This window comes from Hipposideros armiger, unplaced genomic scaffold, assembly GCF_001890085.2.
Source record: "Hipposideros armiger isolate ML-2016 unplaced genomic scaffold, ASM189008v1 scaffold_29, whole genome shotgun sequence".
NCBI classification, from domain to species: domain Eukaryota; kingdom Metazoa; phylum Chordata; class Mammalia; order Chiroptera; family Hipposideridae; genus Hipposideros; species Hipposideros armiger.
In genome coordinates, this window is record NW_017731379.1 from 5,885,317 (window position 1) to 5,903,136 (window position 17,820).

The 17,820-nt window shown below is 37.7% G+C and overlaps 1 protein-coding gene across 1 annotated transcript in view; it reads right to left on the bottom strand.

The window, feature by feature from the left end:
• ACACA (acetyl-CoA carboxylase alpha) overlaps positions 1-17,820 on the bottom strand; it is a 368,135-nt gene that overhangs the window by 102,672 nt on the left and 247,643 nt on the right. The window contains exons 35-40 of the mRNA XM_019636609.1: positions 14,637-14,693; positions 14,327-14,371; positions 7,598-7,639; positions 6,303-6,518; positions 5,391-5,546; positions 3,039-3,242 (exon numbers count right to left, since the gene is read on the bottom strand). Of these exons, the coding sequence (XP_019492154.1) occupies positions 3,039-3,242; positions 5,391-5,546; positions 6,303-6,518; positions 7,598-7,639; positions 14,327-14,371; positions 14,637-14,693 (720 nt within the window). The remainder of the gene's footprint in view (positions 1-3,038; positions 3,243-5,390; positions 5,547-6,302; positions 6,519-7,597; positions 7,640-14,326; positions 14,372-14,636; positions 14,694-17,820) is intronic.

The following is a 17,820-nucleotide window of genomic DNA, read 5'->3' on the forward strand; positions in this document are numbered from 1 at the left end:
AATATATAAAATATAGATTCACAATGCAGTGGAAACAAATGGAGATTTTGATGTAAGGGTATATGTATCTACCATAGCTACTGAAGCCTAAAACATATAAGCTTAAGTCTACCATTAATGAATAGACTTGTGGACCTGCTACACAGGCATAAGAAGAGAATTAAATGCTTAACTCCCCTGGGTATAGTCCAGCTAAGTGAACCCTTAGTCCCTTAGATCAGAGGAACAAATGTGTTCTGCTGAATGGTTAGTCAGCCCTATCAGGCAAAATTTGTCTTGTCCTGCTCAAAACCCCAAAGAATAGAGTTCCCAGTCCTCTTCCATTGGACCAACAGTGAAAGTCACCAGGTTGAAGGCAGAATTCGCAATGTCTTAGGCATGTCAGAGGTAGAAATAGTGATGTTTTAAGAGACTCAAAGTGTGAAGTGATGCCAGGGTGTTAGTATGAAAGAACTGGACTCACAAGAGAACTTTTGGGAGTGTTAAGATGTTCTTCATCATGACTGTGATGGTGGTACACAGGTGAATACAATTTCAGAATGAACTGATCTGTATACATGAAATGAGTGCATTTTATTACATGTAAATTGTATCTTAATAAAGGCGATTTTAAAATGTATATTTCTCCCTTACGCCATACATTGGAAATCAATTGACTTACGCAATGGAATACCCAAATCTCTTTTCCCCACTATAACTGCCTGACATGAGCATTCATTACAGCTAATACCACAGACTATACAAGGAAAATGAAACAGAATGAAATTCAAGCCAGTCACCCTTGCTCCTTATTGGCAGAAAGAATAAATGATGTCCTGGAGCAAGAGGCTGATAGGTAGTATTGGAAGCCTCCGAATCATCAGCTATCTATGTTAATTCCATTTTCTACTATACTGGACATCATAATTAAAAATTGGTCAAGCATACATTTTCCAAGTTCATAAAATATGTACACATTTCATATATCACACACCTTGAACCAGATGCTATCAAGAGCTTGTCTTGGAAAACAATCTCTGATCCCACACAGTCTGTTCCCTTAGAACCCTGTGATGATGGTAGAACCCTATGATGACAGAATCATAATCCTACTACAGAGAAACTAATTATCTGTCTTCTTCCATAATGATGTAAATTTCTTGAGAATCGAGACCACTTTTCATCTCTGTATCCATACTGCCTGACACACAATAGGTGGTTAATAAGTGTTAAATTAATGAACAAATGAATGAATGATACACGTGGTTCTATATCATCTTAAATTTACATAATGACTCACTAGAGCCAAGAAAGGGAAAAATCAAATTGGCAAAAAGCATCAGGCAGGCATCAGGAGTGCCAGCACTAAGTCAGAGGCTGTTTTTCTTGTGGGTCCCTCCTGCAGCCAAGGGCCCTTCAGCTCACATGTGGCAGCAGCTGTTGAACTCTCTCAGCTGAGGAGCCTGAGGGGGACCTCTCCCTTCAGGGCTTCCTAAATAGGCAGGACCCCTGGTAAAAGGTGTTCTTCCTCAGGCTACAGGTAGCTCATTCATTCTTTCAGATACTTATTGAGTGCTTATTTTGTGCCAGGCTTAGTACGAGCCCCTGATGGAAGCCATCTGCACCATTCATGCCTGTGCCACCACTAGCCAGCATGAGGGAAATCTAAGAGCTTTCTAATAAAAAATAAAAAAAAAGGAAAATAATAGTAGTTATGAAGAACAAACTTATTTATCATAAACGCTGAAATCTCAAGTGGCCATCTTATTTTTCACAAGACTAGACCTGCCTTGAAGCCATTGTAGAAGTTAATTAAAAACATCCCTACCCAAGGAAAGCTTTGGCTGAAAATGTCTTTAAGGTTGCCCTGAAAAATACCAAATGCAGCAAAAATTATTGAATACTCTTTCTCTTGCTCACCCCTTGTGCTCTTACACACTTCTCTCTCTCTCTTTCTCTCTCTCTCTGCTTTAACTGTTCACTTCTCTCGGGATAGATTTCTCTAGCCATCTAACTGGGAATCAAAGCACAAAAGGAAAGGTCACTCTGACAGCTATCCAAACTCAGATTTAAAAAATTCATCTTCAAAGTACTGGCAAAAATGTTTTTTCTTACTTCTGTTCCCAGATTTAAAAGGACATAGATAAAAACAAGAGACATATAATCTCTTCCTGGCATCCAATGCATAGAACAGACTGAAAACTTTGTGTACACATACTGGAGTCAGTTCATCCTTTAACCACAAGAAATGCACTTCCTCAGTTCAGGCCAAAGACCTGAAATAACATCCCAGTTCTTAAAAAGCTGCGAGCATGATGGACCAACCTAAATCCAGCATCACGGCAAATGGCCCAAATATTTAGAAACTAACATGGTAAAACAGATTAAAAAGAAATTATCTGTTATCATAGAACCAATCTACTAAAAAAGTCACTTTCCAGTTTCACAGTCTCGATTTTTCTACCTGTAAAATAGGATAAAGTTTGTCATTTTGCTCTTTTATAGCTATATAATATTTTGAACTCTTTGAAGGAACAGATGTGTGTAAATGGAATAACATAATGGGTAAATATGATAAAGTCACTGCTTGATCTTGCCCAAGCTATATTATGTTGAAATTTTCCTTCTTAAGGTAGAAAAGTTGGTGACATATTCCAACAATTTTCCTCTTACTTGCCAGTGAGTGGTCTAACTAGGCTGAAAACAGGAAGGACAAATCACATCAGAAAAGACAAGATTGCTTAAGTAGCCCAAGAGCTTTCTAAGAGTGCCCTAAATTACACAATTACCTCTGGAGTTCCGGTCACTTGGCATCTGTTAGGGCACACCAATACATGACAAAAAGGCTGAAGGTTTTGTGACACCCATGATTAGGAACATAGGCACATTTTATGAGGCAAATGAAGTTTTTCTAATTCATGAAATCATTTCAGCTGACAGAGGACAACCCCACTAGGTGAACCGATGGGATTTATGAATTGGGGTCTTCCATAACAAGGGCAAGTGGCTTATCTGTGGGACCGAATCGAAACTTGGAGGAGCCTGCTTGACCACTGTACCTGTGCTGTCCTGGAGTCAGTCACTTCCTTGTACAGGCTGATGTCCAAGTAATAGCCAGACTCGTTTGTCAGGAAGAGGCGGATGGGAATTGCTTTTCCAGTTGGTGTCAGGCGAATGTTGATTTTCAGTTCTGCCTGGAGGACGCGTAATTTCCACAGCCGACTTCCATAGCGCATTACCATGCTTCGCACAGATTCCTCAATCTGACACAGACACATCACCAAGCACGAAAGTTAAGTACCTTGTAACTAGGAACTGTTTCAGATCTGCCCATTTTTAGGAAAGCAGGAATGGAAAAAGATGCTGGTTTCTAGAGGCGTGTACTACATGTATTTCTTACAAAAAGTCCCATAGTTTCTCCCCATCCCTGCTCTTGCTTAGAACAAGTCAGGGACAATTTCATGGTGGCATATCATTTGAGTGGTTTTCTATGGCTCACAACATCCAAATCCGTGCAACTCCCTTCCCCTTTCCCAATTATATTCATACTCTATAACAAAGACATGCAATATCTAAAATTACAAGCTATGAGATTTAAGAGAAAGCCCCAAATAAGAATAAAATCTCTAGTTAAACAGCTATAAGTAGCATTTATATGCATGGTAACTATGTTTCATTGTACTTACAGGACTTTAAATCAACAGAGCAATTACCACCATGAGCTTTTTTCCACACATTTCTATTAAACTTTATAATATATGTTTCTTAGTAAACTGTACAAATTAAAAATAGGCAATTGGTAGGTGGTGCTAGAATGTTCTCTCTAAACTGAGCTTTGAAGCTTGGTCATTGCCAAGTCAAACTGGGATTTAAGTATATAAAGCAGATGTTCCCTAGTTTCTCTAAGCTTTATACCAAGGCAGCTTAGTGCTTCTAGTTTTCAGGGTTAGGTGGCTTATTGTAACCAAATGGTCTTAGATGTGATTTCTCCTTCTTGACATACTAAAGCAAAAACATTTTTTCCAAAAGGCTGCAGGCAGCTAAGACATACTGTTCAAAGTTAGTGTTTTCTTAAATGAAGCATCTTTCTAAAATGCTTTCTCAACTTAGAAAATCTCACAAATATCTCAAACCACCCTTCTCTTGTGATTCTTCAGAAGTATGTGCCACCCTTGCAGTATGTTTCTGCACCAGAGAATTTTAGGTTAAAATGGGTTTCAAGGAGCTAACGTCTCTATTCCCAAACTTGCTGGTTAACCAAGAGATATCTATCCATTTTTTTTTTCTCAAGGGAACAAAAGTCAGCAATCTCTTTATATAGGAAATGAAGAGCCATCTATGATTAAAAAGGCAGAGCCAGAGTACATGAGTATTTGGAGTAGAACAGAGAGGCTGATATCTCAATGAGAAATGGTAAGTTAAATGTAAAAATATATACAGTGATATAGTATCCAGGCCAAGTTCTAAATCTAATTTAGCTTCATCGGTTCTGGAATGCTCAGGAGAACCTTTGCTTAAACTACATGATGAGACTTGAAACTCAGTGAGCAGCCCTGTCTTTGGCTTTCCTGACAGACTAACGCCACTGATCAGTAGCTTGGAGACTTGAAGAAAAAACGTAGAAAACGGTTTCTCAGGTCTTAGATACTAAGTTCAAAAAGCAAAAGTCCATGCCTACAATTGATTTTGAGAAAGGGATATACTGGTTCCCCTATCCGAATTCCACAATGTCATGATAGGAAAAGGTGAGAGGAAATCAGAGAGCAGCCTATCTTTATTACACCTGGGATAAAAGGTCAAGTACAGAATCACCTTGTTTTCCTCCCTTGAATTATATGAAATGCATTTTAGAATAGAGCCTTGGGGAAGAAAACATACATAATACATGTGAAATTCCTTATCAGCCAAATTCTCTCCTTGTGGAAAAATACTGAAGAGAAATAAGTTAGGCGCTTTGGGAAGGTGCATTACCTCCATAAGGCCAACAGATAAGTAACATTTAGTACATAGAGGCACTAATTTTATCAAAATGCCCAAACATAGCAAAGTTAATTATTCTAAAGGAGAAATTCTAGGGGATTATATAACATAGTACCGCTATCATGCCAAATACCGTAAAACAGGTACCAATGGAAGAAGAGAAAGAGGTTTTATGCTTTTGTACTGTTCGTAGATGAGTAGCAAGATAACATCATACCACCTTCAGTTTTGAGGTCTGCTTTTAGTGGCTATATCCCATTTTTGACACCTCCCAGAAACCCAGTCTTACAAGCATTCTGTAAACTTTAAAGGTCAAGGGCTCAACGTGCTGATCAAGAGAACCTGTTTTCAGGTCCAAGAGCAAAGAAATATGAATGACTCTCCCTGCTTCTGTTTGCTAGTGCTGGGAGAGACACTAAGGAGAAATGTACCTTTGATGGGTCCATGATGACTGTGGGGACAAAGTTGAGGAAGATGTGGTTGCAGTCGGTACGGACATTTGTATTGTTAAAAGCGACTTCCAGCTCGTCCATGGCTTCCAGGAGCAGCCGCTCCCCTTCATTTTGCAGATATTCAAAAGAAGCTTCCTAGGCAGGAAATCACCATCAACATGAATGTGTTTTAAAAGAGGCAATAAAGAAATAGCTATTATAATCACTTAAGCAGTCGTATGTCTTGAATCATAAGGCACCTGCTACAGATGTTATTTACCTTTCTCCCTAGTCAGCCCAATAACCACAGGCAGAGGGGCAGCAAGGGTCAGATAAAGACTTCCTGCAGCCCCGCCCCCTGCCTCTTAGTATATTATTTCCTTCCAATAGGTGGAGATGCCAGACATCCCCAGAGCTGGGACCCCAGTAGGGTTACATCTCACATATGCCAAACAGAGCAGCTTAGAAAGGAAATCTGTTTAGAAAGGAAAAGCTGAAGAAGGGTTATGGCTATGGGACGCAGTAATAACTAACATACCAGGAGGTGTCTTGCTATGTACAGAAGCCACCCTACCTCTGGACAGGTTTCCAGTGGGGTTACCTCTAACTTTTCTCCTTATCCTCGATCATCACCTAACTCTTCCTGTGGTTTTTCTGTTCATATGCTTTTCCTTTTCTCAAGTGAGTGCTATCGGTACCAAGAAAAATCAAATGAAAGGGAAAAAAACCCCTTTATTTTATGGACTATTTACTTCTGTGAGAGCAATAACTCTGACTTCTGCTGGTTATTAGAGAGTGAGATGAGAAAGCGCAAAGAGCTTTGGTTCAAACAATGAAAACCTGACTTTGAACCATGCCTGTTCCTCTATCTTTCCCTTCAGGGATCATTTCCTATTAAAGTACAGCACCCACCTTGGTGACCAGATCAGAATGTCTGATGATTGCACGGACAAAGAACCTGTAGTCTGTCACTTCTGTGCCCACTTCCACCTTGGCTGCCCCAAGATACAGGTGCATCTTGTGATTGGCACATGGAATTGCAGTAAGGTCAAAATTTCTCATCCGGTTCAGCTCTAACTGGAAAGCAAGGGCCGGCTCCAAGTGACGATAGATACGATCCTCCTCAAACTAAGGACAAGAATTAGAGAAAAAAAAAAAAGCTCACAAGAGGCAGTTACAAAATTATATTATGACTGTGTATGTTAAAAAGATGCTTAAAAACAGAAAAACATAAGCTATGGTGTGCTAACGAATAGGAAAAATGAGCTACCTATAAGGATAATGCTACAACTTACATAAGATTAGGCACTAAAGTACCTTTTTATGGAAGCTTTTATCATTTCATCATTTATGCTTTCACAAGTGGTGATGCTCTCCATTAAAAATAAACAAACAAAAAACATCAATTCCCTCAGAACACCTGTATCATTTAATATCTTTATAATTCATTTTTTTATAATTGACTATAAACTGCTTCACATTAACAACTACTTCACTCCCAGACCAGTGTTTTGGGTTTACCCAACTAGTCTAAAACGCTTATGGGCAAAACCCATGTCTTATACTCTTGCCATTTCTGGCACAGTACAAAGGACATAGTAAATACTTGACAAATAAACATCCTTTTTAAAAATGGAGATGTCTGGCTTTGGAGCATACTATATCCATAGATATATAATTCTTTATATATCTTTTTAAAGAGTTGTACTAACATTTACTGTATGTTTTGTTGAAACTAAAATTTTCCAAGAGTACATGTCAACTGAGGGAATGGAGAGAGAGCACCAAAAATATAAACTGGTAAAAAGAAAAAAACCAACATGGTCTGAAATTTTGTACTTTAAAATTGAAAAACGAATGCACATAAACAAAATGAATATAAATGAACTGTCTGTAGGTGACAAGAATCATCCTACTAAGTATAATAGTCCTTTAATATTACATCATTAGGATCATCCTAAAGCATAAGGATGATTTTGAAAGTTGTTGCTTTCTTTGAGTAAGTCAATACATTTCTTTCTTACACCAAACTCTTTCAGGGGGGAGTTTTCTTTGGTTCTAAGACACATGTGTGGCAAAGGGAAGCACAAGTTCAACTGGAGGGAAAAAGTGGCAAGAAGAGCAGATGGCAAAGATTAGCCACTCTTGGGCTTTTCAGAAAAAAGAAAAAAAAATAAAAAAAAAAAAGGGAAAGAATCAGTTCTTACCTTATCCCTTGCTCGGAACGTGAAAAATTTAGGGAATTCTCTCTGTGTTAAAAGAAGGGGGAAATGTATCAGTCCTTCATAGCTATGGCTCTTTGGGGATAAACACATAGTACAGAAGCAGTCAAGTATCTACAAGGCCGTTTCCTAGAAAACATGCTCCTTACCTAAGCTGAGCCCAGGGACTATGAATAATCCTCTGGGTAATCATCATTTTGACCCCACTTGCAAATTTGAGAATCATTACACTACTAACCTAACTTCAATCGCTATCCTCTCCTTGGGGGGGAAAAAAAATTCTGTATTTTTTTCATCTCCCAAGTAAAAAAAAAAAAAATCTTCCTGGTGTTGCTCCTGGCACAACCTGGCAAATAAAACAATGGACACTCATGCTACGGCATTGCAGTAGTAGATACTGGATTGATTTCCCAAGTTTCTCCTTAAGAAACTCTTAAAATGTAAACTAGCCAGGAAGCATAGAATCCTCAATCCATGTTTTTTCCACATTCACTCTAAAGTCAATAATTTCAAGGGTTTAAACAATAATGTTTCAAGACAAAGAAAAGTACAAAATGTTACTTTGGTCACTACCATTATGCGTATAGGAAAGAGTGGGGTGGAACTAGTGAACTTGGAATCATTTGGTCTTACCGCTCTTTTGCAGGGCATTACAAAAGAAAGCAGCCAATTTACTAGAACCTTATTAATTAACAAAGATGAATTCAATTAGCAGAGTCCATTAGTTTCTGAAATTTAACTTATTAACACCAAATACCCCTGTTTCTCGGATGGGAAGCTCTACTGGCAGCATTGGAATCAAGTCATTACTATTTGCCTCTATAGGAGGTTTCATTAGGCATCTTCTTCATTATGAGAGCAATATAATCACTTACCAGGCAGAGAGGCAAGGACTAGCTGCCTAAATATCCCTCAATGAGCTTTAGAAACCATGACGGAAACATGAACTGAAATGAAAGCCTTCTAGGTGGCAGGTGCTCTCATGTGTTGTCCCCTCAAATGCTCTCAACAACCTCTGAAGGTAGGTAACCTAGATTACAGCTGAGGAAGGCACCACGTGATATGCCCAGGATCATAAAGCCAGAACATGAACTTGGGTTTCTCTAGTGCCAGAGCCCATGCCCTTTCATCCCTACCACTCTTACCTCTCAAATGTAGGGAATTACCTTTCTATTCTTGCTCTAAACCAAATCCTTATTTAGAGAACTTCTCTTTGATGAGACAAAAAACAGAAACTAAAACTTAAAAAAAAAAAGAAAGCAAAAAACAAACAAAACTCATGTTGAAAACTTGTGGTTTTGAATTTACTGAGAACTTCTCGAATCCTTTCCACAGGTATTACACCTCACCTTCACTGCAGCTTGCACAGTTAATAAATCTCCTTACATTTTCCTTGGCATTTTAACTGTAAAACTGCATTTAACAGAGTTCTAGGAGCTTGTTTAGCAAGCCTGGGAAACCCCTTGTCCAGGCCTGGGTCTTTAAAAGCCCCTTGAAAGTGAATTTTACACAGCACTGATCTTTTACTGATGATGTTTTTGTTCTAAATAATTCTCTAACATCCCTGAATGACAGCGAAGAACATGGGGAGGACTTCAAGGTTAGACAAGATGTTCAACGGCACTGTCAGGTATTCAGGGCTTTATACACTCTAGTTTTGGTTTTATTCTTGAGAGGTATGGCTTTCAGAGCATTAGCTAAAAAAGTAACAGAAGTCAAAAAAAGGAAGGGTAAAAAAATCCTTCCATGAAATTTTCTCAAAGAAGTCAGGGAAAGTGATAAAACAATCTTGTAAGCACACATTCTTCTATTATGCCTTAAGTACTAATAAACTAAAATCTTTATTTAGTACACAGTTTATTCAAGTGTGTACAATTGTAGGACCAAAATCATTTTCCTTCAAAAACATAACAATAGTAACCAAAAAACCAGCTTTCTTTACCACTGAGCTAATTAATAAAATTTGGAGTAACTGAAAGGCATGAAAAGCAAACGATCTGAATGGAAATACCTTTACTACAGATAATGAAAGAGACTGACTAATTCTTGGCAGAGGTGGGAAAGACCACCAGTCAGAAAAACCACTTTCATTAAGGTTAGCTAAGATGTTATATGCAAACTTTTTAAAACTTTTGAATAAATTTTTAGCTTCACAGGAAAGTCCTGAGTTTAAGCATGAAGCGTTCAGAACAGGAGATGGCAATAACTTCTGTGAAATGGGAAAGCAGGAATTAATGAGCAATTCTTCAAGTCTTCAAGGACTTTTATAGAAAGTTACCTCTTTTGGCACTCAAAAATCACAGAAACACAGAAAACTATAGTTATGGTAAATTTACTATACTTTTAGTAAATTCCTTCGTCCTACCTCATCCTCATACTGCCAATTTTTCCACTAACAGCATTCATGCTTATTCTGTCACTAATGTAATTGCTTTCCAAGCATTCTACTAGTGTTATGGGCAAATATCATAATTGAATGTACACAAAAGAAAAACCCTCTTAGTGTTCTGATACCAAAAAACAAAAGAATGCAACATTTCTCAGGAAGAAATTATACCCCTGCTGTGTTCTAATCAGCCAACCATCATCAAGACAATCAAAATAATTTGCCTAAATTAGCCAATCAAGACACCCTGCAAATCAAAGAATGTGAAAACCTGCATCAGAAAACATCATAGCTGATTATGATACTAATAATCGTGTTAAAAACCTAATGAGATGAAGAAATTGAAAGCTTGCTGGTGCAATTCTCTTTTACCTCAACATGCTGAGAACTAATTATATAGACTGTAATTAAAACAAAAATCCAAACCAAACCTTCAGAGAAACTAAGTTGATCCACTAGCAAACAGAACTACCAATTTTTTTCAGCTTTATTGAGATATAATTGACATATCAATTTTTTTTTAAAGAAATGAACTATTAACCATAACTGTTTCAATAGTGGGGTCTTCCTTCAGGCCCAGATAATCCAAAACATTTAATTTTAAAGTGGGAGTCATTCACATACAATCAGTAAAACTACAAATATCTCCTAGGTGATTTATGGCAGACTTTAAAAAAATCTCATGAAATCTTACAAACAAGAAACAAAATGAAACTTAACAGATGCAAAACTGATTTAGAATCTCATCACAGTTTTTGGACCTAATGCTTTTGCTAAGGCGCTTTTGCTCAAAGGATAAGAAGAAATCCTGAAAACATACATTTAAGTATCCTTAACAAAACTTGGATGAAAAAAATATGGAAAGCTTCAAAAAATATAATACTTATATTCCAATTAACCAGCATCTTCTGCTGTACTTTTTGGAACCTGAAATATGAATGAAACTAACAGACTTAATACTACATGAAATTAGGGAACTGCGCCTTATGTAGCTGCAGAAATTCAAAGAGCCCGTTCTTTTGCTTTGAAGGCTTCCATTTTTCTTTTAAATGAAGGAGATATTTATAAGAATAGGCTTGTTTATCCTCAAGCTTTCTGTTTAAATATCAATGTTAAGCAGTTATTGAGATTTCTGGTCAAGAATGGTGGAGTAGTTATAAACATATTCTAAAGATATTCTTTAAAGTTTTTTTAAACATTTTTGATTTTTCATAGAAATGAATGAGACCATTTATCCTGGAATTTGTAGATTTTTCGGCCCCAAATGTTAAAAGAATATGTCTATTTTCTTTCATTGTGATCCATTCAGCAATATGCTAAAAAATATTTTTATCTCTGCTGCTGGAATATGAGAAGATCCACAGTGTTATTCCTAATATGAGAAGTTATTTTATTTTATATATTTAATAATGTTATGAGGTCTCAGAATTAATGTTATTAGGTATATAGTTCTATCCTAGCATTTAGTAAAGTCTCACTCATCTGAACAGATGTGATTTTGAATTGGTAAATCTGAATTATAAAATAGCATTAAATAATTTCAATTTATCTTTTTTTTCATCAAAAACATAGTTTAACAAGAAGACAGTGGTATCTGGATAACAATGTATAAACTATACAAATTATGCTTTTAAAATAAACACTTATCCCCTCAGCAAAAGAAAAAGCAGTTATTCAAATCCCATTATAGGTACTTGATTTAATTAGATGGTGATGGAAACGGACTTGACACCAAGCCTCCTTAATGCTGGTGAACATTGCCCGCTCAGAAGAACAGTCTCCCTATAGAGTCAAGAAACTAAGCAGCAGGCATGCCTGTGGACAGCTCTCTAGGGACCGCGGAGTTTAACCACTGAAGCTTTAGAAATGCTTCTAGCCTTCACTGGCCACTGAAGGCATATCTAGCAATATGCACAGTCTCTAGGAACCTGTGCTCTGGCCCTCGTTTGCCTTGTTCTGGTTCGGAAGCTGTCTGAGAGACGACTACATAACGGCACAGCTTCATTCCACACCAGCCAATGTTGTTCTTGAACCAAGCTTGGTAACCTTCCTCCTCTCCTTGAGAATATACGCCTTCTCTTTCTATTCAGTAATATAGGGATTTCACAGTGTGGAACAGGGGAGACTGCATACATCACAGTGGATTACCAGGAAGCCAGAGGGATCAAGGGATTCACCTCTAACACTCACAGAAAGCTTCCTCTTTTTCACACTCCACTAACTGTGGGGCAAGCACACATCAGATGACATGACAGAGGCTAAGCATCCTTCAGGAAAGGCAAGCTACTACCAGCAGAGGACCTTAGAGCAGCACCATGACAGTGAGCCCTGGATTTGTACAACTCCTGCCACGGCGTCCTGCCTAGTGTAGATCCTGGATGGAATTCAGTAACGGTTGCCCTTGCCCGCTGTGTAACCATGAATCATTTCTAAGTGGCCTAAAATAAAAACACCTCAACTCCTCTGCCATTCGGTCTTCAGAGAAAATCCAGTCTACACCTAAACCTTAATTTCTCTATGTCTTAAAGCAACCTTTCCTACACTCGTGACACATCAAGTCACTTGCGAATATAACTGATTTCCCACTTGATGCCACTATAAATAGGCTGTGGACAGTGATTCCCGGGAAGAGCTCGCTGCTGAGCTCATTTCCTAGAAGATTTTGCCTGTACATGTCCCTATTCAAACTAAATCCAGAAATATGAGGATAGCAGGGAGAAACAAAGGAGTTTTAAGTTGTAGATATCCTCTAGGGCATGACATAGATCCAAAGATAAGAAAGGAGGGGTTTTTTGTATGTATAAAACACATACCCAAAAAAAATGCCCATTAATTGCTTTGGCTTTTAAAAAATTTTAGTAGAGAGTTTTAATTTACCATGGAATGCTTAGTATAGGAAACCAATTAGTATGCTATATGAAGAATAATATATTACTCCAAAGTCAGTAAGAAAAAAAATCACAGTAATGCTTAAGAACCTAGCCCAATACTCTTCCCAAAGCCAGGGTCCAGCTCTGGCATGTCGACCTTAGTTCTTTCTGATCAGCACCTACCAGCCATAGTGTTTATTCATGGGCTCTCATATCCCAACCCCAAGTATCAATTTTATTCTCTAAGCTCCGGATTTTTCTTCCTAAAGCCCCAGGGTTCTCTTTAAGCTCCTCATACTTCTTTACTGCCTCCAGTTTCCTATCTAAAGTTATTGATTGATATGTATCTGTACTCTGCTTGATTTTCAGGCATCAATAACACAGGGGGGGGGCTGTGCGGTTCACAACATTTCCTAAAGCGTTTCAGAAAATCTTAGCTCTTTAGTTTGCAGAGCAGGCTCTCATTTCTCTACAGACTAGACCAACAAGGTGAACTGTAAGAAGGAAAACAAAATGTCAAGTACTAGAGACCTAATAAACAAAAGCAACCACACATAGGTCCTTGAGTTTAGAAAGGCCTTTCCAGAATCCCAAATGTTATCTTCATTACTGCAAATGAATAGGGCTTGAAAACTAACTTAATTATCTTAATTGCTAAAACAGAAACAAAATTGAATTCTTATTGGGAAAACTAAGATTTCCTAATATCCTCTGGAATCTTAGCTACATTAGGATCAATTTTTAAAGAAATATTTTGGTTACAATCATTTTAGGGAATGGTATCTTGATTGCAAACTGAATATTTGGCCTTATTGCTATCATCATACTGGGTATGAGCACATGGGTATGCCATAGTTTAGATGCCAAGCTAATGACTTATTTCTCCTTTCAATAAAATTTTCAACGTTATAAATATTAACGGTTAATTCAGCTAAATGGGAGAACAAGCAGCTGTAATGCTCAATTCTTAGTTATTTCCTGCTCCTAGAATTAACATGAGACAAAAGTACCAACTTGGGCTCTGTTAAGTCATTTTAAATAATAAATGATTGTTTTTCAGAATTGAAAATTCTCAATAATAGAACTTGAAGCCATCTTTGGTAAAAGTCAAGACCCCAAAATACAAATGGCAGTTCTTAATTATTGATTCTCTGTACGTGCAGAAGAAATTACTAGTTGGCTGCTGCTTCTACCTTATTCATCTAGATAAATGCATATGCTCATTCTTAACTATTTCTCAGAGATTTATTGAGAATTTGTTATAGTGTAAAAAAAAAACTTTAGCTTGAACACTATAGAATAATTGAATATTCATTATAATACTTTCTAAAAGAAGAGGGACCAAACGTCAGCCCAGCCTTTCTAACTATAATAACTCACATGCATTCTACATTTAAATGGTCAGTGGCAAACGGATAAAACAGTAAGTAATCTTTCATTATTGTTCCTTTTACTTACATGAAATCTCTGATCCACCTCATAGCTGATCTGTTTTCTGAAATCCTTTCAAATGAAAGACAGAAAGGAAGGAAAAACAGCAGAAGCTGGCAATTAGTAATAAAATTAAAACAAAATTAAGTACAAGGTGATAACTTAAAGTCATGTTTTTCTTAATTAAATTTACAGAAAAACAGCTATTTCTCTGCATAAATTCTACAAGTAAGCATATGATTATAATTCCATTTATTTTATTAAAAAAAAATTTAGCAGCAGCAGCAGCAGCAGCAGCATAAGAAACATTAGAGAGGTATAATTCACATGCCAATACCTTTTGTGCAACCAGGAAAGTAAGGCGCCGGATTCCATGCTCAACCAGGGTAGCTTTCTATGAAGAAACATGTGAAACATAAGATAGATGAGATCTCCATTCATCCAAAAATGTACTCCATTCAGTCCTTGTAAGGCTCTGATTGGGCTAAGTGCCCTTTTTGGTCATCTCCTTACGTCTTGGCTCAGTACCTACAAACTTGCAAATAAACAAATCTCAAGCTGGCTTCTGGGACTAAGTCTTAGGGAATAGGTTTTATACTGATCTGGACAAAATGGAGAGGAAACTTTGTGTAGAAGAAAGGGTTATATGAGGTCACCTAAATTCCCTAAGGGCTGATTCACACCAAGGTAGACCTTAACACAATTTCTGCTTATAGAAATCACACTGGTGGGCATGTTCAAATGTGAAGATTAAAACTAAAACAGAAGCTAAATGAAATCAAGGTCATTCAGGTAAGCGGGAAAAGAAGAAATTGGCGTAAAACAGAAAATTCAGGTCCTAAACTATTGACTAGATTATAGACAGCACCTACCATCAGGTACAGCATTCCTAGAATTTAGCCTAACAAATCTTGATCTTTTCATTTCTCCTAAAACGTTTCCCCCTACTTTACCTGAAGGTTTGTGTTTTTTTTTTTAAAAGATTCTCTTTAAAAATTGCTAGAAGCAATGTTTAACAGACTTTTAAATTTAGTGATTATTCATAGCTCCACTTGGCATAGGTGAAGAGTACATTAGAAGTCAAAAGAGAACAGCATTTTCAAGACAGTCTCTTATATGAATATTGGGCCTTCAGATTAAGCTTTCTTCTATCTTGTACTGCTCATTTATCTCAAAAGGCAGAGACAAAGAAACCCACTAATGAACTAAGCGAATGATACAATCTTAAAAATCCCTAGCAAAGAGGGGCTAGGTGGCAACAACTAGAAAAGCAATCCCACCAGTTGAATGACCTGGGAAAATACATGAATAACACAAATAAAAAAAATATATGGATTTTCACAACCTACATCCGGACTTCAGTTTTATCACATTCCTTGCTATCTCTCTAATGCAGAGATATGTTCATAAACCAATTATTGACTTTCATGATACGTATATATTTTTAAAAACCAAATTGGTGTTCCCCTTATAAATAAGCACGTTCCCGGGCCATTTCTTTACATCAGGGGACCGTTTCTGTTATGGCATTTGCTTGGTGATAAAAATAATTAACAACTTGAGCAAAAGATAATAACTGGAAAAATAAATTTCCTGATAGTAAATTCCCTGGTCAAACATAAATAAATTTTGGTTTAACCACATTTAATAGTGATCTGTATTGGCATCATACCTGTTAGTGTAAATAAACAAGTATTGATACTACGATAAGAAAAGAAAGAAAGGAAGGGAGGGAGGGAGATAGGGGAAAGGAAGGGAAGAAGGGAGGGATGGATGGATGTGGGTTGTGGTTCTGTTTCTCAGTGTGTCACGGAACAGACATTTCTTCTGACCCCAACAAAGAATTCCACTACAGCCAAGTCCTTCAAAGACAAGCATCAATAGCTATGTTCAGGCAAGGGAAGAAAATAACTTTAATAATGCCATGATTTAAAGTCAAAATTGTTATTGCTTTTAAAATTCCACAAGTGGCTGACAATAACAGCAGAGCAACAGGATTCTGATTACATTGTAATAATGCGGGTCTCACAGCAAGTCCACAGCTATTACCCAGCGATTAGGCGTCAGCACCTGGAGAAACTCCATTTACACTGACTGCTTCCATCTCCTCCGCAAGTCATTTACAAATATATGATCCTAATTTCTATGAGAGAAAAAAAGACATGCTGGGACTAGAAGATTATTTGGACAATTTGGATCAACCTATTTGATAGTTTAATGTGTGTTTTAAAAAAAAGAAACTTTTTCTAAACTGCTAGGAGCATGATCATGAAGTGAAAAACAAAACTAGTTATCACTTCAGCTTTTTTTTTAAAATTGCTTTTCCTTCTTTTTATTTTTACTTTTTTTTCAAAACAAGAAGGGGAAAATGCCAAATATTCCTGGATAAGCACAGGACCTGATGCAGTTAATAGCTTCTCAAGGCTTGGAATGTTTGCATGGTCTCCCCTTACCCTTCTGAAGAGACACAGGCAAAGATACTGGATTTTTCTGTGCCTCAGTTTACAAATCCAGTAAAGGAAAAAGGTAATTGCTTGTTGCCAATTAATGTTATAAGTATATGCAGTGAGGATGAAGAAACTGTCTCTTTAAATCAACATGTGATGATATACAACACTTAGATCTGAGGGTAATAAAAAGTCTACCGTTGAGGTCAAAATAATCAAATAAGGGCAATTAGTGCCTTGAAACCTGGGAAGGAAATTTCAGACTATTTCATCAAGCAGCAGCAGCAGCAGCAGCCATGCACACGTTATGACTCTTCTAGCTGAGGTTACCTTGGTCCCTCAGGTTAATTTTACATGGTCATGAGTCAAGGGCAAGCAAGACGGTAAATTTCTCTTCTAAAGAAAAATTCCCAAGCATGTCCCCTACTTTAACTTCTTGGTAAGGACCTTTTCCTCATGTTGGCACTATAGTGCCAGGTCAGCTTGTGGGCTGTGAGAGCACCATGGAGTAAATGCTAAGACTCAGGTTGAGCACACAGTTCCCATCTTTTCCTCGGTATCTACCATTATCATTAAATGATGTGGATGCCTCTGGCACTGTTTATATGCTGAATTAAATTTAAAAAAATCGACTCAATTCTTTATTACAAGCACTAGAGCTAGGTGCTTTCTAATCAAAGAAAATCCATGGGTCTTGCCAATAAGGGCAGTGGAGGAGGGGCATTTTGGCATCACTCATGTATCACAATAAAACGTAATTGCAGGGCCGGCCGAGTGGCGCTGTGGTTAAGAGCTGGCTTGGGACGCCAGAGGGCCCCGGTTCGGATCCCACATGTGAGGGCCAGTGACACTGCCCTCTATAGCTAAGATGCTGAACAGCAGCTCAACCTAGAGCTGGGCTGTCGTGAGTCACCGGCGACGGTGTAGGCTGCAGCCCCTGCTGCAGTGGGTTGCCATAAGCTACCGTGTGTAGCCAGCAGCTGCCGTGAGCGGCCTTCCAGAAGCCGGCGACTGATCTGCCTCGTCTGGGAAGAGGGCAATGATGGTGCCAACTTGGGCCAGTGAAGCAACGTC